The sequence below is a fragment of the Hevea brasiliensis genome, chromosome 9 (assembly GCF_030052815.1).
Source record: "Hevea brasiliensis isolate MT/VB/25A 57/8 chromosome 9, ASM3005281v1, whole genome shotgun sequence".
Lineage (NCBI taxonomy): Eukaryota > Viridiplantae > Streptophyta > Magnoliopsida > Malpighiales > Euphorbiaceae > Hevea > Hevea brasiliensis.
Window position 1 is genome coordinate 24,673,219 of NC_079501.1, and position 25,615 is coordinate 24,698,833.

Consider the following 25,615-nt stretch of genomic DNA (forward strand, 5'->3'; position numbering starts at 1 on the left):
ATTTCATTTATTTAAGTTCTTGTAAATTCGCCTTGGTATGCCAAGGATTACTATGTAATATTGGATTGCAAGAAGTTCAAGGAGGTCAAGAGCATTGGTGGGACCAGTGGGAGGAATTCAAGATCAAGTGTTGATTATGTATTCCTTCAGCAACTCTTGTAAAATGAATGAATGAAATGCACCTAGGAATGTCCTGATTCAATTCTTGGTGGCTCAGAATTGAATCCCTTAGAAAGTCCATGATCATACCATATTTATTGCTTATCCATGAATGCATGAGATGTATGGGAATGTATGCAATTATATGATATATGCATGCTAAATGGATAATGTGCAAAGTGAGACCTTAATAGTAATTAGGATGGCTATAAAATCTTCCAAACAAATGATTAAGTTGGAAATGGTATAATTAAAGTAATTATAACATAAGCCCTCCATTGGGGCAATTATTTTAAGAAATTTTAAATAGTTGCATGAGATGCAATTAATTTAAGAGATTTTCTTAAGAATAATTGTTAAGCATGAGATGTTGTAAATATGTAAATGGTTTGGTGGCCAATATTGGATGTACCTGAGGACATTAAAATTATTTTCATAATTACTGGCTCAATGGGATCAACTTAACTAATGCAAGATAAGTCAATAATGGATGTACCTGAGATTTTGAGCATTAGGGGCTAGGTAAAGGATTGAACCTCACATGAGATGTGATGGGCAAGGAGTTGCTCACTTATAGTTTATTGTAATTCCAATAATGGATGTACCTGAGGATGATCAATAGAATTATAAGAATTCAATCACCCACTAGAAATCCATCCAACTAGGATTTCCGCTTACTTTGGAAGTGTAGGATTCGCTAAGTTAGTGGGAGGACCAATTTGATTAAAAGACCATAATCATTTTGGTTAATTACATGATACATTTACTAATTAATCTGGTTATTTTCTGCAGTTAATTTTCTGATAAAAATGAGCACAAAACAACCACCACCATTCAATATCCTTGCAAGCATACTTGATCACAATAGGTTGACAGGACCAAATCTGTCTGATTGGCTAAGAAATTTAAAACTTGTCCTGAACCTTTAACATATAGGATATGTTCTAGATTCAAATGTTCCTAGTCCCTTACCTCCAGAGGCCACACAAGAGGAACATGAAACTTTGGACAAGTGGAAGGAGCATGATATGAGAGCTAAGTGTTACATGCTTGCTTCCATGAGTAATGAGTTACAGAAGCAACATGAGAACATGCAGAGTGCTAGTGAGATCCTCCTTCACCTACAAGAGTTGTATGGTGAGCACAGCAGGAATGCTAGGTATGAGATATCTAGACAGCTATTCCGTATGAGGATGTCTGAGGGATGTAATGTTGGGGATCATGTCCACAAGATGATTCGGCTATTTGAGCAGTTGGAACATCTTGACTTCAACATGGATTTCCAACTACAAATGGATTTGATCCTCAGTCCCTTCCCTGAGTCTTTTGAGAATTTTGTGACAAATTTCCATATGACTAACAGGAATGCACCTTAGCTGGTTTACTCAACATGTGGTTATTGCCCAAAAGAATATGCTGTGCAATAAAGGAAAAGAGGTAGCTTTGGTTGCATCTTCTTCTACTGGAAAGTCCAACAAGAAGAAGGGCAATAAGAAAAAGAAACCTCAGATTCCTGGTCCTTCCAAGAAAATAGCTAAACAGAAAAGGAAGACTAAAGTTGATGGAGGCAAAGGAAAGTGTTTCCACTGCCAAAAGGATGGGCACTGAAAAGGAACCGCCTGCAGTATCTTGCTTCTCCAAGGACAAGAAGGATACACCTTCTAAGGTATGTCCATATCTTGTTATTTAGATTCGATGATACTCATAGTTCATCTACGACTTGGGTTTTAGATATCTGGTGCGCTTCTCACATTTCTAATGATATGCAGGAACTAGCAAATAGTAGCAGCTTGCGTTCTTAAGATGTTAGAGTCCGGATTGGCAATGGCTCAACTGTTGAAGCTTTAGCCATAGGATCTAAATCTTTTTACATGTTTGGACATGTTTTGTGTTTGGATAATATTTTATATGTACTTGATGCTTTTAAGAACATCATTTCTATATCTAGTTTGACTAGAAATGGCTATGAATTTCAGTTCACTGATGATGTTTGCAATATTTATTTTGGAAATAAATATATTGGTTCGGGTTATATGAATGATGGTCTTTATTATTTGGATAATAATGACAAACACAAATTGAATGCAAGTGATCTAAAAGAATGCAATGCCATGGTGAAAACCAACTCAAGTTCAAAATATATTTGGCACTTAAGGTTATGTCATGTTGCAGAAGATAGGATTGCAAAACTGGAGAAAATGGGGATTTTATCCTCATTGGGCTCTAAGCCTACTCCAACTTGTGAATCTTGCCTTCAGGGCAAAATGACTAGATCAGCCTTTGTTGGATAGGGGATAAGAGCTGAAAATATTTTGGAGCTAATACATAGTGATGTATGTGGTCCATTTAAAGAAATGGCTAGAGGGGGTTTTCATTATTACCTTTACTGATGATAAATCAAGGTTTGGGTATTTGTATTTGATGAAATACAAACATGAATCTTTTGAAAAGTTCAAAGAATTTAAATCTGAAGTAGAAAATCAAACAGGAAAGAATATTAAAGCTCTTCGATCAGATCGTGGAGGTGAATATTTGAGTACTGAATTTGATGAATACTTGAGAGAGCATGGCATTGTTTCTCAGCTGACTCCTCCAGGAACGCCACAGCTGAATGGTGTATCTGAAAGGAGAAATCGTACCCTATTGGATATGGTACGTAGTATGATGAGCTATACTGATATGTCAATCTTCTTTTGGGGATTTGCATTAGAATCAGCTTTGTATATTTTGAATAGGATTCCATCAAAATCAGTTTCTTCCACACCTTATGAGATATGGCATGGAAGAAAACCAAGTCTTAAGCATGTTAAGATTTGGGGTTGTCCAGCTTATATTAAAAAGCTGAACACTGATAAGTTGGAGACCAGATCAGAAAAAGGTCGATTTGTTGGATATCCAAAAGATAGTTTTGGATATTATTTTTATTTGCCTACTTCACAAAAGGTTGTGATAAGTAGAGATGCCACATTTCTTGAACAACAGTTTGTTCAAGAAGAAGGCAAAGGAAGGCAAATAGAGTTAGAATTGGAGACTTCTGACCAACCAACAGATCAGATGGATATTGATCCATCTAGTCAACCTATACCCGTTGATGAAACATCTACAGCTGTTCCTCGTAGAACAACCAGGGTATTTCACCCACCAGTGAGATATGGTTTTCTTCATGAAGAAGAACAAGAGTTGTCTACTCATGAAGAAGTAGATCATGGAGATGATCCACTTACCTATGAAGAAGCTATATCAGATATAGACTCTTCAAAATGGATTGATGCTATGAAATCCGAGATTGATTCCATGTATAAGAATCAAGTTTGGGATCTTGTTGACCCACCTGAAGGTATTATACCTATAGGAAAAAATGGGTTTTCAAGAAGAAAATTGATTCTGATGGAAAGGTAGAGACCTATAAGGCAAGGCTAGTAGCGAAAGGGTTTCGCCAAAGGCAAGGAATCGACTATGAGAAGACTTTCTCGCCTGTTGCCATGCTTAAATCAATTAGGATTTTATTAGCAATAGCTGCATACTATGATTATGAGATTTGGCAGATGGATGTCAAAATAGCTTTTCTCAATGGATACATTGAAGAAAACATTTTCATGGAACAACCTAAGGGATTTGAATCCCAAGATGGTTCCAAGGTATGCAAGCTAAAGCGATCCATTTATGGGTTGAAACAAGCTTCGAGGAGTTGGAACATTCGTTTTGATGAAGCCATTAAATCCTTTGGTTTTATCAAAAATGAGGATGAGCCATGTGTATATAAGAGGGTTAGTGACAGTGCTATCACTTTCCTTGTCTTATATGTGGATGACATACTGTTGATGGGTAATGATACAGGTATGTTGACGACTATAAAGGTATGGTTGTCAAATACATTCTCCATGAAAGACTTAGGGGAGGCAACCTATATTCTTGGGATTCGCATCTATAGAGATAGAGCGAAAAGAATAATTGGTTTATCCCAAAGTCTATACATGGAAAAGGTGTTAAAGAGGTTTAACATGCTTGATTCCAAGAGAGGATTGTTACCAGTGAGACATGGTATCCATCTTTCTAAAGAGATGTCTCCAAAGACACCTGAAGAAAGAGATAAGATGGCCAGGATTCCATATGCTTCGGCTATTGAAAGTTTAATGTATGCAATGTTGTGTACTAGGCCGGATATCGCATATGCTATTAGTTTGACTAGCAGGTATCAATCCAATCCAGGTTTGGAACACTGGATAGCTGTCAAGAATATCCTTAAGTACTTGAGAAGAACTAAGGATTTATTCTTGATTTATGGAGGTGGAGACTTGCAATTGGATGGTTATACTGATTCTGATTTCCAATCAGATATCGATGATAGAAAGTCTACCTCTGGATATGTGTTCATTTGTAATGGAGGTGCAGTCAGTTGGAAGAGTTCCAAACAAAGCACGACTGCAGATTCCACTACAGAGGCTGAGTATATTGCTGCATTAGATGCTGCAAAGGAAGTTGTTTGGATAAAGAAGTTCGTGACAGAACTTACAGTAGTTCCTTCCATTGAGTCAGCAGTTCCACTACACTGTGACAATACTGGAGCAGTCATACAGGCTAAGGAACTAAGGTCTCACCAGAAATCCAAACACATAGAAAGGCGCTACCACATTATCAGAGATAGAGTTGGGCAAGGCGATATAGCCATGCAGAAAAAATAACATCAGCTGAAAAACCAGTTGATCCATTCACTAAGCCTTTGTCACAAGCTCAGTTAGACTGACATCTTGAGAAGATGGGTCTAAGGTATTGTAATGAATGGCTCTAGTGCTAGTGGGAGATTATTAGTAGTATGCCCTAGAGCATATCATTTAGTCTGTATCTTGTACATAATTTTATTAATAAAAGGCATTTCCACTTTTCCGTTTACATAATATATTTATGTGTAATAGAAAATGTCCATTGATATTTTGTTAGAAATATTATTCTTAAGTTGTTAAGAATATGAGTGACAATATTTCTAGCACAAAGTATCATAAATAGGTTCACAATCGAGGATACTTCATAATAAGGACATGACTTATCCAGAAAGATTGTATTCATGTTTGTTCCCAAGTTATTTATATGAGATATAAATAAGATGGAATTGTGAGTCTCATGCCATATAACAAACATGATATGCACTTATAAATGATAAGTAGGCCGAACCAGTGACGCTTATGACAAGCACATGGAGTTTACTCTTGTCAATGTTTTATCATAAATCATATCAGTGCATATAATCTTTAGACTTGAGATAGCACAATTATCTTGTATATAGGTAGTTTGAGTTTGATACTGCTTTCATACTTGTACTGTGTATGGGTATATGGGCATGTGTTGGCTCCTACTAGTTATATATGGAGGTAGGTGTTGATCAAGATGGAATCTGTTCCTCTAAGTAAATAGAGATAAAATCCTATGTTCATTTAATTGTTCTTGATGTTTCAAGTTCCTGGCCAGGATAGATAGATTTATTCAGAAAAGAGTTTCTGATGAGAAAATCTTTTTAATTAAGAACTGGAATTAAAAGAGAACATAATATTCATAGCAAATGGAGTTTGACATAAACCATGACTCCAGCTTGAGTTGGGATTTTGTAACAGAGAGATTCTAGTGCATGGTAACATATGATTATAGGTTCATTTAAGGTAAACCTTATTACTAATTGGATGGCCATGGCATGCTATGCTAGGTGTTAACCATGGTCTATGAGGTTCATAAAATGATTTAGAGAAATCATTTATGGTAAGAAAGAGTTTTGATGATATTAAGAGTTGATATTATTTCTCATTGCCAATTAGTGATGAGCCTAGTAAGTCACACACATACACAAGTTATCACCTAATTAAATATGATTTAATTAATTAATTAAAGAGTTTAATTTATTAATTAAATAGGTTTGGTTTGCAATTAGATTGCAAAGTCCCTAGCATGACTTGAAACCAAATCTAGATTATTGGATGTATAATATAAGTTAAATTTATATTTAAAGTGTTTAAATATGAATTTAATTAATGAGAAATTAATTAATAGAGATTAATTAATTAATTTATATTTGATATAAATTAATTAGAAGAAGAAAAATAATTATTTTGGGTTGAGAACTCAAAATTAAGACACAGGGGCATTTTGGTCATTTTGCAGTGTGACACGTGGCATCATGAGATGGTGACACATGGCATAACACATAAGCTTGCCAAATGTTTTTTAATCATGTAAGATGATTAAAATCAAGATTAAATATAGGTTTGACACTTGGCACAATTTGATTGGGTCACTTAAACCTAGAGCTAATCAAAAGGTGACATGTGGCTAGGGTTTAATGTGTTAACCTAGCTATTTAAGTGTGGTGATGAAAAGAAAAATAACCAGCAGCCTCTCCTCTCATTTGTCACGCCACTTTGAGGCTCTCCAGCTATTCTTCTTCATTTCTCATCAATTCAAAGAGATTAGCCATCAATCTCTTGAATTAAGAACACTAGAAATTGTTTCTAGTGTCCTGTTTACATCTCTAATCTCTTAAAAGGCAGAACTTGAATTTCTAATTAATAGAAAAGGCTTTAGAAGCTGTTCAAGAGCTGCCATAGGTGTTCTTGGTGTGGACAAGCTAGAGGGACAACATCTGGTGTCCTGAAGACGAATTTCAAAGGCGCTGACACGCTGCAGCATATCAAGAGGTTAGTGTAATCGTTCTTGATTTAATCTAGGGTTCTAAAATTAATCTGATTAATTTTAAAATCTTAAATGGCAAATACAGATCCAAAAACATATTAAAAGTGTTTTAATATGTTGTTTATCATTGAAATCAAATAGATAAAAATAAATCTTGCATGATGCATGTGACCCTAGGTGAAAATTTTTGAATTCAATAGTATAAACTTGTGTTTTTCACGCTTCCGTTCCTTCAGAGCCACAGAAGGGTGATCAAGTAGCTGACTAAGGAACTCAGCCACCTATTGTCAAAATCACCAGGAAGAAGTTAGTGCCTTCCAAATCCACTCGAAGAAGCAAAAGACTTAAATGATTCCCATCTAATCTGGATTTTTAGTTTCCTATTTGCATATTTAGTTTACTAGTCTGTTTGCTACTGTTGGTTTTTAGTTTACTACTGTTCACCTTACTGCGTTTAAATTTGGGCTAACATGATTCTTTTTGGGTTCTTTTCTCCTGTTTCCTTTTTGATTGATTACAAAAAGGGGGAGAATAGAATGTGTTGATACAAATAGGATGGATATGATGGATATGAACATGTGAATATGTGTGTGAATATGTGTTTATAGAATGGATATGAAATGTTGATACTTGTGTTGATGGATATGTGTTTATACTTGTGTTTATACTTGTGACAAATGAAAATGCTTTTTGAGAATATTGTGAACATGCTTTATAGCATAAGCTCAGGGGGAGCTTGTGTACAGAAAATAGATTTCTTGGAAATTATGTGCATATATTCAGGGGGAGCATTTTTGGCATACTATACTTGGATTTACATACTCACATAAACTTTCACACACTTTTATTTTTTGATTGATTAATTCAGTTGAGTTTTGTCATCATCAAAAAGGGGGAGATTGTTGACCCCGTGTAGCTCAAAATGAGCATTGATTTTGATGATAACAAAACTCAAAGAGAATCTATCTAACCTAACTTTAAAGTGATGTGTAGATTCTTTGTCTTATTCCTAAAGTATCATTGAAGTTGCATCTAAGGAGAAATGATACTCAAAGGCATTTCAAGAAAAATCCAAAATAGGAAAAGAACAAGACTATAGAAGCCAAGACTCAATGAAAAGGTATGAAAGGCATAGTGTTAGAGATTGAGTCTTAGGTCTTTTGTGAAAAGAATGGATGAGAATTTAGTCATATGGAGCTCAAAAATGAAATTTTATTTTCTGATTACTTTTTCTCATTATGACCTTGGACACTACTATTGAAACATTTTTTTAAGGTCTAAATCATTTTACATTGCAAGTTGAGACATGCAGCTGTTGACTTAGTTTGCTAATTGGTTTGCTAAAGTTTTTAGTTTGCAAATGTGTTTGCTAAAAACTTTAGTTTACTAACCAGTTTACTGACTGCTACTAAAATTTCATTAGTTTGCTAATTGATCAGAGCTGCTCAACCTCGCACAAAAGGACAAAATAACGGCCATTTTGTCTTGGGCAGTGTGTATATCGTTCCAAAAGGGTTTCAAACGGTCTAAAATGATTTGGGACTATAAATACACATTCTTTACTTCATTTACACTTGATGAAAGCTTACATTTGAACTCCAATATTGATTTTTCATTTATTGCTTTCATTCAAGAGCTTTAAAGATTTTGAGCTACCATTGGCAAATCAACTTATATCTTATTTATAGTTTGATTTGTATTGAGTAAGAGTGAGTGTTGAAATATTAAATTGCATTTAAGAGAGGTTGTACAAGCACCTATTGAAGCTTGAGAGAGTAAGTGCTTGTGATAGCACTTGTGAAGGTTTCAAGCTACCTTGGTGAAAGCTTGGTGTTGAAAAGTTGTAAAGGGCTTTTGGTCTCTTGCTTTCAAAAGAGCAAATAGTGGAGAGAAGACTCAAAGAGGGTTCTTTGAGAGAGTGGATGTAGGCTAGTTAAGCCGAACCACTATAAAAATCATTGTGTTTGATCTCTCTAACCTTTACCTCTTTACTTTTGTGCAATTTAAATTTTTCCTTATATACATGATATTGAATGTTGGTTAAATAGATTGAGTTGATAAATTTGTGGACATATTGAGTGACTTGAGAAATTAGTTGTATATTGTATGATGAATGCTTTGTTAGATATTGCCATATACATTGATTGAGGCTTGAATTGCAACTTAGGAATACATTGTTGAAGCACATATTACTATCATTTTGTATAGAGAAGCATCTAGTTGAACAAAGCCATAATTTTTCATTAGGCTACAAGCAAGGGCCGAGAAATTGTTAAAGTCCAATTCACCCCCCTCTTGGACTATTTTGGGACAACAGTTTGGAAGCCATTTTAGTTTATTTTTTCTTGATACTTTCGTTGTGCAGTTTCTTTGGGGCTTAGGTCTTCCGGAGAGTGAAGCAGAGTGCTATGATGTTTATGGCTTGGATGAAGAACTCTTGGAAATGGTTCCGAAGCCTGTTCTTGCCGTTCTGTTTCTCTATCCCATCGCTCAGCAGGTTTGTTCTTTGTTGTGCACTTATGCTGGTATGTGAAACAATTCTTTTTTTTGTTGTCTTTTACTTATAGGATTTCTCTGTACTAATCTTGTATTTGTTTCTGGTGTTTTAACGTGTCTTAACTTAAATTCTGATAGAACTCCTGAACTCTTGCGCTCTTATGATACAGTTTAGCAATTTAAATTTAATTGTTTGATGCAACTCAATGAGCTTGTAAGATTAGCAATGTAAATTTAATTGTCCATTGATTTCATGAATATTTTAATTCTTTTTCAAAGTGAAGAAGAGAGGATACAGCGGGAAATTGACCGTACAATGGTAACGCGGAGATAAAAATTATTAAAATTGAGTGTGATGTAAAAAATTTACCTGACTGAGGTGAGAAAAGTCAGAAGCGTAAAAACGCTAGTACCAGTAGCGTTTTAATGTCCAAACCGCAATTAACAATAGCGTTCAAACAAAACGCTACTCTTAATAGCGTGCGAACGCTATCCAAATTTAAAAAAAAAAAAAAAAAGCTGGACGCTACTTATAGTAGCGTTCAGCTTTTGTTTTAATTTTTTTAATATTTTAAATAAAATATAAATATTATTTTAATAAATAATATTATAATAATTAATATTATATATTATAATATTTTTATTATAAAAATTATTTTTTAATTTAAAATTAAATTAAATATTAATTAAATAAAACATTAAAATATAAAAATATTATTATAATAAAAAAATTAAAAAAATTAACTGAAAACCTGGACGCTACTATAAGTAGCATCCAGCTTCTTATTTAATTATTTTATTTTTATATTTTAAATAAAAATAAAAATATTATTTTAATAAATAATAGTATAATAATTAAAATTCTATATTATAAAAAATTATTTTTCAATTTAAAATTAAATTAAATAAAAAAATATAAAATTTTGTAATAATTTTAATTTTTTATTTAATTTAATTTCAAATTAAAAATAATTTTTTATAATATATAATTTTAATTATTATACTATTATTTATTAAAATAATATTTTTATTTTTATTTAAAATATAAAAATAAAATAATTAAAAATTAAATAAGAAGTTGGACCTACTTATAGTAGCGTTCAGGTTTTTATTTAATTTTTTTATTATAACAATATTTTATATTTTAAATTTTTATTTAATTAAAATTTAATTTTAAATTAAAAAATAATTTTTTATAATAAAAATATTATAATATATAATATTAATTATTATAATATTATTTATTTAAAATAATATTTATATTTTATTTAAAATATAAAAATAAAATAATTAAAAAAATTAAATATGAAGCTGGACGTAGCGTCCAGGTTTTCATTTAATTTTTTTAATTTTTTTTTATCATAATAATATTTTATATTTTAATTTTTTATTTAATTAAAATTTAATTTTAAATTAAAAAATAATTTTTTATAATAAAAATATTATAATATATAATATTAATTATTATAATATTATTTATTTAAAATAATATTTATATTTTATTTAAAATATAAAAATAAAATAATTAAAAAAATTAAATATGAAGCTGGACGTAGCGTCCAGGTTTTCATTTAATTTTTTTAATTTTTTTTTATCATAATAATATTTTATATTTTAATTTTTTATTTAATTAAAATTTAATTTTAAATTAAAAAATAATTTTTTGTAATAAAAATATTATAATATATAATATTAATTATTATAATATTATTTATTAAAATAATATTTATATTTTATTTAAAATATAAAAATAAAATAATTAAAAAAATTAAATATGAAGCTTCCAGGTTTTATTTAATTTTTTTATTATAATAATATTTTATATTTTAATTTTTTATTTAATTAAAATTTAATTTTAAATTAAAAAATAATTTTTTATAATAAAAATATTATAGTATAAAATATTAATTATTATAATATTATTTATTAAAATAATATTTATATTTTATTTAAAATATAAAATTAAAACAATTAAAAAAATTAAATATGAGGCTCGACGCTACTATAAGTAGCGTCCAGATTTTCATTTAATTTTTTTAATTCTTTTATTATAATAATATTTTATATTTTAATTTTTTATTTAATTAAAATTTAATTTTAAATTAAAAAATAATTTTTTATAATAAAATATTATAGTATACAATACTCATTATTATAATATTATTTATTTAAATAATATTTATATTTTATTTAAAATATAAAAATGAAATAATTAAAAAAATTAAATAAGAAGCTGGACGCTACTATAAGTAGCGTCTAGATTTTTATTTAATTTTTTTATTCTTTTATTATAATAATATTTTATATTTTAATTTTTTATTTAATTAAAATTTAATTTAATTTTAAACTAAAAAATAATTTTTTATAATAAAAATATTATAATATATAATATTAATTATTATAATATTATTTATTAAAATAATATTTATATTTTATTTAAAATATTAAAAAAATCAAAACAAAAGTTGGACGCTACTATAAGTAGCGTCCAGCTTTCTTTTTTTTTTTTTTTTTTCTGGGACGCTGTTGAAAACAGCATCCCGACTGCTTCGCCTCCAAACGCTATCTTTAATAGTGTCCCTACTAAAAATGTTATTTTGACTCGTGTCTGCGTTATAAACTCACCCCGTTTTTATAATTTTTAAATTTTTAACCCTTTTTTATATTTTTTTTTCCTATGAGACCCTTTCACGGTAATTAATCCGGATACAGCAGGAAGGGGTGAAAAATGTGAGTACCGTGATAATTTGATTGTATGCTCAATTTGAGTTTTTGTAATCTCAAACACGTGTCATGTTTGTCATCCAATCTTTTTCTGCAACTAAAACATTTGTGTGAAGGTGTATTTTGCATATAAACTGTGATTCAATTATGGGAATTGATGGGAATTTAATCAGTCAGATGCCTTTGCCGATGCTATTTGCCCACTTAGAGGGCCTTACTAGCTCAAGAAATTTTATTTTGAACACTAACATTAGAGTCGGCATACCTTTTGCAGACATAAGTGAAATTTCAATTTTAGAATAAAGGATAAAGTTTCGTGAGCTTATATTAGTGTTGCTGGATCATACTGGCACCTCATCTAGGGATTTAATAACTTGCAAGATTGCTTGATAGATATATTTATTAACTGCATGGTAAATGAGATGCCCCACTTTAATGTGAACGTTTATTGTTGGCATCTGCCTCCATGCTAGAGATAAAGAATGTTTTTGGTACAGAATCTATTTCAGCTGAAGCAGCTTAGCTTCTGTTTAATGATTATATTCAATCAGATGGGGTTCATTTTTTAGGTCCAATGTGATATTTCTAAGCTGCTGCAAAATTTAGATTTGGAATTTCTTTCGAATATCCTGAAATCATCGTGATGTTTTCTAGATTCTTCACCCTGAAAAACTTTAGAAGGTTTTCTAATTAGCGAGACTGAACTCTTATTTCCAACTATGTAGCTTTTGGTAACAACTCAACTCTCAACTTAACTAAACCTTTATCCAAAAAATTTTGGGTCGGCTATATGGATTCGCTTTCTCCACTCTAAACGATTTTGGGTTAAATCCTCAGAAATGTGTAATGCTTCTAGGTCATGTTGTACTAGTCTCCTCTAAGTCAATTTAGGTCTACCCCTTTTTTTCTTTCTATCCTATAAACTAATGTGCTCTACTTGTCTAACTGGAGCCTCCGTATGTCTACGCTTCACATGACCAAACCACCTTAATCTCCCTTCTCTCAACTTATCCTCAATTGACACAACTTCTACCTTTTCTCTAATACTCTCATTACGGACTTTATCTAGTCTATTATGGCCACTCATCCACCTTAACATTCTCATCTCCGCAACTCTTATCTTAGACGTATACGACTCCTTCAGTGCCCAACACTCACTATCATATAATATAGCCGGTTATATGGCTGTACGATAAAATTTTCCTTTCAACTTATTGAGAATCTTGTGATCACATAAAACTCCCGTGGCACGTCTCCACTTCAACCATCCGGCTTTAATCCTATGACTAACATCCTCCTCACATCCCCCATCTACTTGAAGGACTAAGCCGAGATATTATACCACTCCATCCAAACTAACTCCTTCCCTATCACCAGTTTGGCCTTCACTGAACTTACAATACATGTATTCTGTCTTCGTTTTACTTAACTTAAAGCTTTTTGACTCTAGAGTACTTTTCCAAAGCTCTAGCTTTCTATTGACTCCTTCTTGCGTCTCATCTATCAGAACAATATCATCCGCAAACATCATGCACCAAGGAATACTCTCTTGTATATGTTTCGTCAATTCATATAAAACTAATGTAAAAAGGTAAGGCTTGTAGCTGATCCTTGGTTTAATCCAATTGAGATCGAAAAATCTCTTGTATCCCCTCCCACTATGCGCACAATAGTAGTTGCTCCTTCATACATATCTTTCAACACTTGTATGTACCTAATAGATACCCTCTTTTATTCTAACACACTCCATAAGATATCTCTTGGAACACTATCATAAGCCTTCTCCAAGTCAATAAAAACCATGTGTAGATCTTTCTTCACATCTCTATATTTCTCCATCAAGCTTCTAATGAGAAAGATCGCTTCCATAGTTGAACGACCGGGCATGAAGCCAAATTGATTGAGAGAGATAGAAGTATCATGACGTAGTCGATGCTCCACAACTCTCTCCCGCAACTTCATAGTATGACTCATGAGTTTAATTCCCCTATAGTTTGAGCAACTCTGTATGTCTCCCTTATTTTAAAAATAAGTACTAAAATATTCTTCCTCCATTTATCAGGCATTTTCTTTGAGTTTATAATCTTATTAAATAATTTAGTTAACCATGCCACTCCCATATCTCCCAAATACTTCCACACTTCAATTGGTATTTCATTGGGTTCACAGGCTTTACTCACTTTCATTCTCTTAAGTGCTTCCTTTACTTCTAAAGATCAAATCCTTCTAGTATAATTCACATTCTTTTCTATTGTTCTATAGTCTATATTCACGCTATTACCATTTTGACTATTATTAAAGAGATCATTAAAATAATTTCTTCATTTTTCTTTAATGTCCTAATCTTTTACCAACACTTTTCCTTCTTTATCCTTAATGCACCTAACTTGATTGAAATCTTGACATTTCCTTCTCTCCTCCTTGCTAATCTATAAATATCTTTCTCCCTTTTTTTAGTTTCAAGTTTCTCATATAACTTTTCAAATGCCTGTACTCGTACTTGACTAACTGCCTTTTTTGCTTCTTTCTTTGCTATTTTGTACTGTTCATATGCCTCATTATTATCACATTTAGGTAATTTCTTATACCATTCCTTTTTTCTCTTCACTGCCTTTTATACTTCCTTATTCCACCACCATCTCTCTTTTGAGGGTGGTCCATGTCCTTTAAGTTCTCTGAGTACTTTTCTAGCTACTTCTCTAATCTTTGATGCCATCTGTATCCACATATCATTGGCCTCCATATCCAGCTTCCATGCTTCGAACTCGAGAAACTCATTTTTGAACTTTACTTGCTTTACTCCTTTGAACTCCCTCCACTTTGTTCGAGCTACACTATTTCTTCTGACCTTACTTGAATTGTTCCTAAACTTGACATCCAAGACCACCAACTGATATTGACTTGTTAAAATCTCCCCTGGAATGATCTTGTAATCCTTGCATAGAGCTCTATTTATCTTCTTGGTTAAGAGGAAGTCGATTTGGCTTCTATGTTGCCCACTTTTGAAAGTCACTAAATGTGACTCTCTTTTTATAAAGTAGGTATTTGCTAGTATTAGATCGTATGCCATAGCAAAATCTATGATACTTTTTCCCTCCTCATTTCGACTATCAAAATCAAACCTCCATGAACATTCTCATAACCTTGCCTATCACTTCTTACATGTCCATTCAAATTTCCACCAATGAAAATATTCTCTTCATTCGGTATGCTTTGCATTAAATCATTCATATCTTCCCAAAACCTTTGTTTGCTCTCACTATCTAGTCCTATTTGTGGGGCATAAGCACTAACTACATTTATTATTTCTCCTTCTAGTACTATTTTAACTAGTATAATTCTATCTCCTACTCTTTTCACAGCTATTCACAGCTATTACAGCGTCTTTCAATGTCCTGTTTATGATTATGCACACTCCGTTCTTGTTTTTCTCCTTTCTGGTAAACTACAGTTTGTACTCTGAATTACCCACTTCCTTGCTTTTCTCTCCTACCCATTTAGTCTCCCGAATGCAAATAATATTCACATTTCTCCTTTCCAAGGTATCCACAAACTCCATTAATTTTGTGATCCAACATTCCAAGTACCAACCCTGATCCTCCTCCTATCCTGTTCCTTCCTAATTGGTCTCCTTCTATGATATCTTCTATTATTTTCTATGTCTATTTTGTGTTTTGTTCCACTATCTGTTCTACTATTTGTCTTATAGACTAACTTCTTTACCCACAGCCGTCCATGATGTGGGAACCCTTGCTCACTTAACACTACACCAGGGCGCCGGCATGACGCGTCGCTTTCGGTGAACGCCCTACACCCTTGCATATTTCTCACTACACCCGGGCTTCGATGTAGCTCGTCATAAGTAGAGGATGCCCCAATGTTTATATCATTTGAATCCATTTCATAAGGTGTGACGAAATTTTTACGCTGGTTGTCACCTACCGCAACCCTCTTTCTTTATCTTATTTTACTTTTTTCCTTTTCATTTTTCTTGGACAATTTGATTATGATTCTTTGATGAGTTCTGGCTACAGGAACCTAGCAGTAAAGTTTATTTCATGAAACAAACTGTGGGTAATGCTTGTGGAACAATAGGGCTTCTTCATGCTGTTGGTAACATCACTTCAGAGATCAAGCTTCGTAAGTTGGTTTGTTTATCTTTTATTCATGGTTCCCTCACCCTCCGCCAAACCAAACATTGACAATTGGATTGGATTCTATCAGTCCCACTGCCACATCACATATGCATTCAGTTTTAGTTGCTTCTGATTATGATATGTTAGGTTGAGTTATAATTGGCTGCACTAAGTGCACAAAGATATACATGAGAAGCTGAGCCCTTAAAATTGAAGAATGAATGGACCTATTATGCTGTATCAATTTGCACTCCCATTGTTCAGACTGGAATATGCACTGCTCTAGTTGATGAGCTGTAGAACATGCAACAATTGACGGAGGAATAGTGATGATAATTATGAACTGCATGCTTGCCTTCTATTATTGTTCTATGTGAGACTGTCAAAGGTTATGGATTGTCACACAAGAAAAGGTTTAGGTGTTTTATTGCTCTGCCCTGAAATTTCAGAATCCCAGGCTCATATGCAAAGAGTTATGAACTAAATACCTTTTTGTATCTATTATGGTAATTAAAAATTTACAATCCATTTTCAAAATCCCTATTACATTAACTATACTTATGATTTGATATTTAACTTATTTTTCAGTTGAGGGATCATTCTTGGATAAGTTTTTCAAATCCACTGCAAAGATGGGACCACTGGAGGTTTTCCTTCTTTCTTTTGTCTTTTGGCCCTTCTGCTTCTCTTTCCAACATGAACCCCGACATATGCATTGTTTGATGTTTTGATGATAACTTAATATGGCTTCCTTACATCTCTCTTATTATTTTTGTTCCTTTTCCATGTATTTTGGGTAGCATGCTACATTTCTTGAGAATGACAGAGAAATGGAAGTTGCTCATTCTGTAGCAGCTACAGCTGGTGATACAGAGGTAGTATCATAATGATTTCAGTTTTTGATTGAATGATAATATTCATGTTAGTTCTTATTGTCAAAATGTTGATATGCTGACATAAAATGCTATTGTTATGTAAGCATACAAGCATGAAGAATAATCCTTTCCTATTCACTATTTATCATTATCACCAGGGCTTCATTATATCCATTTTAGGACCTCTGATGATGAGGGCATTCAATAGCAAAAAGAAATTTTATTTTGCTTGACTTGAAGTATGTTTCTCTTGTAAGGAAGTTTATGGTCAGTAGCCTTTTGTATCGTATCTGAAGAAAATAAGTAATTGGTATATTCTGGACAGTGAAGGAGGGCCATAAAGTTTGTCTGTTCAAGTCACTCCAAATGACTTCCATGGAAAACCACTGAAAAGGTATTAATAGTGGTAACACAAAGCAACCTAAGGTAGAGAAATGGTTCTACAATGTTTTTCAACCACCTTACTTTGGAGGGTCGGATGAGTTAGCATAGTGATTGCAAGGAAGTTTTATCTACAGAGAGTTGAGAAAGCTAGACTGATCTCTAGACTTTTGAGAGAGACAATATTCAGTGAAAGACTGAAAGCAAGTGATTTGGTTAGGAATGAAGGGATGGCTTTGGGTCCATATGTGAAGTTGTGGAAATGCACCTGGTTGATCATGCTTGATAGGAGAGATTAGACGTGGTTGTAAATGATAAAGGATAGGAGTTTGTAAATATTCATTTTCCTTATATTTTTTGTCAAATGAATGAAAATACTGAGAAGTGAGAAATAGCGATGCACTTATCTTTATTTATTTTGGTACTTCATTTTCTTCCCAATTTTTGTTTGTGCAGGCTTCAGATAATGTGGACGCTCACTTTATCAGCTTCACATGTGTGGAAGGTAGATACTTTCAAATGCGTTTGTGTCTAAATATGAGAAAACAAATGAGAAATAAAGCACTAATTTGTTGTGCTTAAGTAATCAGATATGTTTGCAAATCATTGGTTCCACGTGTAATTAATCCCTACTCTGCTATATGTAGGAGAACTTTTTGAGCTTGATTGAAGAAAGTCAGGACTGATAGCACATGGTGCATCCTCACCAAGCAGCTTATTGCAGGTGTGTATTTACAACCTTAGCTTCATGTTCGTTTTTTTTTTTTTAAGTCTATGTCGCCGCTGAGAGAGGACAAAATAAAATTTTTTTTCAATTATTTAAAAAATGGTGGAGTACTACAACTGAATGAAATGGTTTTTCATAGGTGCAAATAGAAGAGATTTGCATTCCACTGCCTGTTCTCTTGTTTCAGGCCATAAAGAGATTTATTGAGTTTGCATACTTGATTTGGTTGAGATGCATCATGTTCAATAACTAGGGCAAAGGCCTTATTAATGCAAGGAAGAGGTTCTATCAACATAATTTGAGATATCACTATGGAAAAACTGTCATTTAATCCTTTTAAGAGGTGAATCACATAATCTGATTGATCATGTGTAACAGTAGCAAGAGCATCACAATTGCAAGTTGGATTACATGAAGATGACGGAATAGGTCTTAGATTTGTTAACTTATCCCAGAGTATTTTCGGATGTGCAAAGTAATCAGTGACAGAGAGATCAACTTGATGGAAACTATAGATCTCTTGTTGCAGGTATGAGATTTGAAAAGTCTCCTTGAGCAAAACAATCCTTCCACACACCAATGGCATTATCAGGCCCTATTATACTCTGAGCTATAGAAGGAGAAATAGAACACACTAACCAAGATAAAACCATGGTATTGCATTTCTGCCAATTAGAGTGAAGAGGATCTGTGATCACAGGAATGAGAATAGTACCATCTACAAATTGAAGCTTGTTCATAGAGAGTAAAGCCATGGTCTTATGCTGAGAGTATAGGAGAAACTAAGATCAACGATGGATTCTAGTTTGCATGAAGATAATACAGACTGGATTCTGGAAGGCAATTCTTCTGGTCTCGCAATAGAGTTTGCTTAACTAGCCATTGAAGGAAGGTTGAATCTCAGAAAAGGAGTGATTGTTTTTCGAGAAACTGAAAGGAAAAAAATTACAGGAATAGAAAAAATTTGAGAGAATTTTTTCTCTGATATCATAACAAGAAAATTAGGAGACAAATTGTGAAAACTAAGATTACATTGAAGAAGAGCTGAGCAGCTTATTTATGCAAGCTGCTAAAGAAAACAGTTCCGGCTAACAGCTTTGCAGACTTGCAGACTAAGCACACCAGAAAAGATTCTTTCCTTAACTAATTGCTAACTGACTAAAAATAAATTAAAACTATGCTTCGTATAAATTAAAACTATGCTAAAGAAAACAGTTCCGGCCATCAATCGGGCCGGGTCTTGTGTCTAAACCCATCTACACATCGAGAGCTTTCCATAGACACCAAGAATACCAAAATCCATCGAGCAGTTTGTCCAATTTTTATCCGGGAAGTTTTAGCCCATTTTGACTTTTAGGCTAGATTTTTCGCAAACTGTGAACCCCACGAGAAAACCGAGAGTACCAGAGTGCTCCACTCGTCGAGAGCTTCGCGGTAATATAAATTTCGAAATTTTTCGACACCGTTTTTCGGTGGGTCCCGCTGAACTTCGCAGTATTTTTTCGAGCATTAAATGAGCTTAGAAAATTCCGTAAAAATTTTATATTAACCCCCGTGTTGTGGGCTTCGTGAAGATATTTTCAATTAGCGAAAATTCGACAGTTGTCCGGGTCTGTAAATTTTCGGAATTGGATCGAGATTTTGGCTACCCCACTATTCTCAGACGTACCGAGCGCGTCCCCGGAGTCGGAATCGGCAAAGGTAAACCCGAACTTTCCTTTTTCGTAATTTTCTAGTACTTAAATGGGATTAAAAATCCATAAAATATTCGTGGTAGCTCAGAAAATTATGATTCTTTTTGCAATAGCCTAGTAGTATTGCTAAGGACCGCGGAGTAAAGTTTTAGAATTTTTAGAGCTTATCTGGGCAGTTTTTGCAAAAATGATCAATTATAAGGACTAAACTGTAAATTTACATATTGTGATTGATGACTGTTTGGATGGGCCCAAGAGGGGCTGTGTGATGTGATTGAGTTGCGGATATATGGATTGTGAATATAGAAGTGTGTTTTGAGCTCTTTTGCAGGTTGGGTAGGTCCTAGGTATAGGGGAGACTCTGCCGGATTTTCGGCACGACTTAGGATGTATTTGGTCTTTTTCTTAATTGTATTGAGTCAAATTTATTAAATGATTGTAATAAAAATTGTCAGATGAGCCGGGACAGCCTTCTTCCTCCGCCCAGCCACCACAGTGACTGCTGTCAAGTCTGTGAGTAAAATGTTAATTTAATTGTAATTTCGATATTATTATATGTTTAAGCATGCCCATGCATCACTTATATGTATGTATCTATATAGTTAAACTCTAGGCACGTTTTATGTTGCATTCACAACTGTTAAAGTGCCATGGATGTTGTTGTGGTAATTTGGAGCAGTGTGCGTGCGTTGGCGTGCGTGTGATGTGGTGTGGACTATGGATAGGACGGGTAGACACGGTTTGAGATCTTCGCTGGGACCCAGTCCTTCGGGGTAGACACGGCTTGAGTTCTTCTGGGACCCCGATTTGGTTATTAAGTGGAAATCCGAGCTGAGTTTTTATTTGCACAAAGTTGGATTTAAGAGAGTCAGATAGGATCAGCTCCCATATATTATGATTGATATTACTGGGTGTGTAAGTACTCCAAATTACCTTTTTGCTGTTATGATGTGAAAATATTGCTGATGTTGCACTTCACTCTACAGGGTGCATTAGTTTTACATAGTTATAGAGATTATGGTTAAAATTGATATTTTACTCTGAGTCGAACGCTCACTCCTGTTCAATATTTTTCCAGGCCACAGGAGGATATTTTTGAGGTTAACCTGCTTTCTCCCTCGCAAGTCGATTATTAATGTTTGTATAAACTTGTTAAATCTTAGAATTTTCGCATGTGTTAGAAATATTTATTTGATTTAGGTCTAATAAAAATTGTTATTTTAGACCTGTAAACTTAATATTTTATGCATGTTTGATGGATTGGATGAGGGAGCTGAGCTCCCATATATTTTATGACATTTGAGTATGTGGAGGGTGAGCTGAGCTCCCCAATTGATTATATATTGTGTTTACAGGTCGGGTGAGTCAGAAACTTCCCATTGAAAGGTCCATTTTATGGCCGTACTCTGTCCGGTTGAATTCTTGAAATTGGGCCCAATGGGTCTTAGAGTTGGGTTAAGGAATAGTTAGGCTTACTACGGGCCTCGGAGGCTTTAAGCTGGCTCAAGTCCTAGTGCCGGTCCGGCCCATAGGTTGAGTCGTGAAAAATGTGGTATCGGAGCTTAGGCTCTAGATTCTTAGGGAATGTTTATCTAAAGTATTGGGAAGAGTCTACTAGGTGTCACATGCGAAAAATAGGGTCCACATTCGTCTTGCATTGTCATCTTTGCTTCTAGTTTCTGCTTCATATAATTATGTATAAATACAAGTCTATAAAGCTGTGTAACATGTTGTTTTGAATATTGTGGGCTAATGCTGCTGAATTTCAGGAAAATGCGTAGAAGCAGGAGAGCTGCCACTGCACCAGAACCAGATGTGCCTAACGAGGTGTCAACACAGGATGAGGCGCCTGCCCCGAGGAGGCGGGGTAGGAGGCCTAGAGTTGCTCAAGTAGAAGAGCAGCTGCCACCAGTTCAGGATTAGTCTTTTATGGCACAGGGTCCCATGGACCCAATGGCAGCTACTCTAGCTGGGTTGCAGAGAACCATCGATATGATGGCGCAGTATATGGTCCACCCTCCACAGCAGCAGCAGTCCACCGCACCAAGAGGGGAACCATATAAACAGATAATTAATTTTAAAAAGTTGGTGCCTGGTACTTATGATGTTTCAGATGATGCATATCGGTTTTTGGATTCCTACAGACAGGCAGGAACAAAATTACAGTTGACTGATAGAAGACTTATAGAGTGTATGCAGCATGTCATGGGGCCTATGCCTAGACAATGGATGAATGACTACATATTATCTCGGATGGAGGGTTTGTCGTGGACTCAGTTTGTGGAACTGTTCATCAACCGATTTGTACCAGAAAGTTTCAGAGATCAAAAGCAGTGGGCCTTTGAGGCCTTAAGACAGAATGGCAGGTCTGTAAATGAATATGCTACAGAATTTCTCGAATTGAGCAGGTATGCCCCTACAGCAGTAGCTACATAAACTATGAAGGTGAAGAGATTCCTAAAGGGGCTTGACAGGAGGTATGCAAACTTGGCCATAATGTCTGATCAGTCTTTTGATGTGGTAGTTGATCGAGCTAGACAGATAGAGATTAACTATGCTGTGGATGACAGCGGAAGGGCAAAGAAAAATAGAGCAGAGGGTTCTTTAGGTGTTTCCCACATGGGTACTACGGATAGTAGTGGCCAAACTAATTACAGAGGAAGAAGCAGAAATAAGAGGAGTGGATTTAGACACAAATCCCGAGGGTTCAGACCAGGGTACGGATCCAGCAGTGGTCACAGTTTGAGATACAACAGTTCTAGGTCTGGCTCGGGATCCTCCTTAGCACCTTGCGCACAGTGTGGAAGAAGACATTCAGGACCTTGTATGATGGGTTCAGGAGTATGCTTCAGGTGTGGCCAACTAGGTCACTTTGTTAGGGAATGCCCGTGTTCAGTGAGCCACAGATGGGGTCACAGGGTTCTGTTGCAAATGTTCCTCGTTAGTTGTATCCGGGTGCTTCCAGCATGGCAGGTAGTCAGTTCAGTGGCCAACAGGGTCGAGGACAAGGGGGACGTGGATTTAGAGGCAGATCATGAGGTAGAAGTCAGTATCAGGGTTCTGCCACTCAGGGTAGGGGTCAAGCTAGGGTTTTCACCCTGACCCACCAGGATGCTCAGGCTTCCAATGCAGTTGTGGCAGGTATTCTTCTAGTCTGTTCCCATGAGGCTCGTGTTTTAATAGATCCGGGTGCTACGCACTAATTTGTCTCCCCTATGTTTGCCATGAAATTGGGTGGAAGCCCTACAACTTTAGAATGCTCTTTGTCTGTAGCTATCCCACTTAGCGATAACATAGATGTAGTTATGGTTTTTCCGGGTAGCCCTGTAGTAGTGGATGGAAAGATCCTTCCAGCAGACTTGGTTCCTCTACCAGTAATAGATTTCGATGTAATCTTGGGGCTGGATTGGTTGGCAACTCATTATGCCACTTTAGACTGCAGGAACAAAAAGTTGTATTTCCACATACCTGGTGTGGAAGAGTTTAGATTTGACTGTGATAGGAGCGTGGCTCCATATAATTTGGTGTCAGCAATCAGTGCTAGAAAAATGTTGAGGCGTGGAAGTCAAGGGTATTTGGCATTGGTGAGAAATACATCTGTAGAAGGTGTCAACATGGAAAATGTTCCTGTTGTCAGAGAATTCATGGATGTCTTCCCTGAGGAGCTTCCAGGGTTGCCACCAGAAAGGGGAATAGAGTTCTGCATTGATATTGTTCCGGGTACAAACCCCATATCAATGCCGTCTTACAGGATAGCGCTAACAGAATTGAAAGAGCTAAAGGAGCAACTACAGGAGCTTTTGGATAAGGGTTTTATACGTCCGAGCACTTCACCATGGGGCGCTCCTGTTCTATTTGTGAGAAAGAAAGATGGGTCATTGAGGTTGTGTATTGACTATAGACAGCTGAACAAGGTGACTGTGAAGAACAAGTATCCACTTCCTCGGATCGATGATTTGTTTGATCAGCTCCAAGAACTAGATTCTTTTCCAATATATTCTTTTCAAAGATAGACTTGCGATCAGGCTACCATCAGTTGAGAATCAGAAATGAGGACGTGTCCAAAATGGCATTCACGACAAGATATGGTCATTATGAGTTCTTAGTGATGTCTTTTGGACTCACTAATGCACTAGCAGCCTTCATGGACTTGATGAACCGGGTGTTCAAGCCATTTTTGGACCATTTTGTCATCGTATTCATAGATAACATTTTGGTATACTCTCGGACCGAGGAAGAACACGTGTGGCACTTGAGAATGGTGTTGCAGACTTTGAGGGAGCACCAGATATATGCCAAATTTTCAAAATGTGAATTTTGGCTAGAAAGCATCTCATTCTTGGGACACGTGGTTTCTAGTGAAGGTATTCAAGTGGATCCCAAGAAAATTGAAGCTGTAATTGATTAGCTTAGGCCTACAACAGTCACTGAGGTGCGAAGTTTTCTGGGTCTAGCTGGCTATTATAGGCGTTTTGTGCAGGATTTTTGCAGGATAGCAGCTTCCTTAACTAAGTTAACTCGGAAGAATGTTCCATTCATTTGGACAGATAACTGTGAGGAGTGTTTTTAGAAGCTTAAGGGGTGTCTAACCACCACCCCGGTGTTGACACTACTGATGAGTGGTGAAGGATATACCGTGTATTGTGATGCCTCCAGAGTTGGCTTAGGGTGTGTTTTGATGCAGAATGGAAAAGTAGTGGCTTATGCTTCAAGGCAGCTGAAGAGGCATGAGCAGAACTACCCCACCCATGATTTGGAAATGGCGGCTGTAGTCTTTGCACTAAAAATCTAGAGACACTACCTGTATGGTGAAGTGTGCGAGATATACACCGACCACAAGAGTTTGAAGTACATCTTCCAACAGAGGGATTTAAACTTGAGACAGAGGAGATGGATGGAGCTTCTGAAGGACTATGATTGCACCATCCAGTACCACCCTGGGAAGGCCAATGTAGTAGCAGATGCTTTGAGCAGAAAATCTTGTGGCAGTTTGGCACACATTTCAGCAGAGAAGAGACCGTTGATTCAGGAAGTACATAAGTTGATGGATCAAGGTTTAATCCTAGATCTTTCGGATGAGGGGGTATTGTTGGCTCACTTTTCAGTGAGGCCAGACTTGCGAGACAGAGTTAGAATTTTCCAGCATAGAGATCAACAATTGATGAAGATCATAGAAAGAGTACAGCAAGGTGAAGGTGGTGAGTTTGGATTTGCCAATGATGACGTCCTTATGCAAGGTTCTAGGATATGTGTGCCCAATGCGGACAATCTCAGAAATGAAATCATGCAAGATGCACACTATAAACTGTATAATGTCCACCCAGGCTCCACCAAGATGTACCACAATGTGAAAGATAGCTATTGGTGGAATGGCATGAAGAGAGACATAGCAGACTTTGTGTCCAAGTGCTTGACTTATCAGAAGGTGAAGTTTGAACACCATAGATCGTCAGGGAAGCTGCAAGAGCTCCCTATCCCAGAATGGAAGTGGGAAATGATTACTATGGATTTTGTGACTGGGTTGTCTCGTATCACGCGAGGATATGACTCGATATGGATAATTGTAGACCGCCTAACTAAATCAGCTCATTTCTTGCCTGTGAAGACTACATATTCTGTAGCACAGTACGCTCGACTCTACATTCGAGAGATAATCAGATTACATAGAGTTCCTGCTTCCATAATATTTGATAGAGGGCCCCAATTCACTTCTCGGTTTTGGAGAAAGTTGCAGGAGGCACTTGGCAC

The 25,615-nt window shown here is 35.2% G+C and overlaps 1 protein-coding gene across 1 annotated transcript in view; it reads left to right on the top strand.

Moving 5' to 3' along the window:
* Positions 1–19,048, top strand: part of LOC110654527 (ubiquitin carboxyl-terminal hydrolase 3) — a 31,125-nt gene extending 12,077 nt beyond the window's left edge. The window contains 7 exon segments of the mRNA XM_058152192.1: positions 9,200–9,363; positions 16,064–16,194; positions 16,779–16,837; positions 16,991–17,065; positions 17,903–17,951; positions 18,094–18,170; positions 18,950–19,048. Of these exon segments, the coding sequence (XP_058008175.1) occupies positions 9,200–9,363; positions 16,064–16,194; positions 16,779–16,837; positions 16,991–17,065; positions 17,903–17,951; positions 18,094–18,170; positions 18,950–19,048 (654 nt within the window).
* Positions 19,049–25,615: the final 6,567 nt, after the last annotated feature.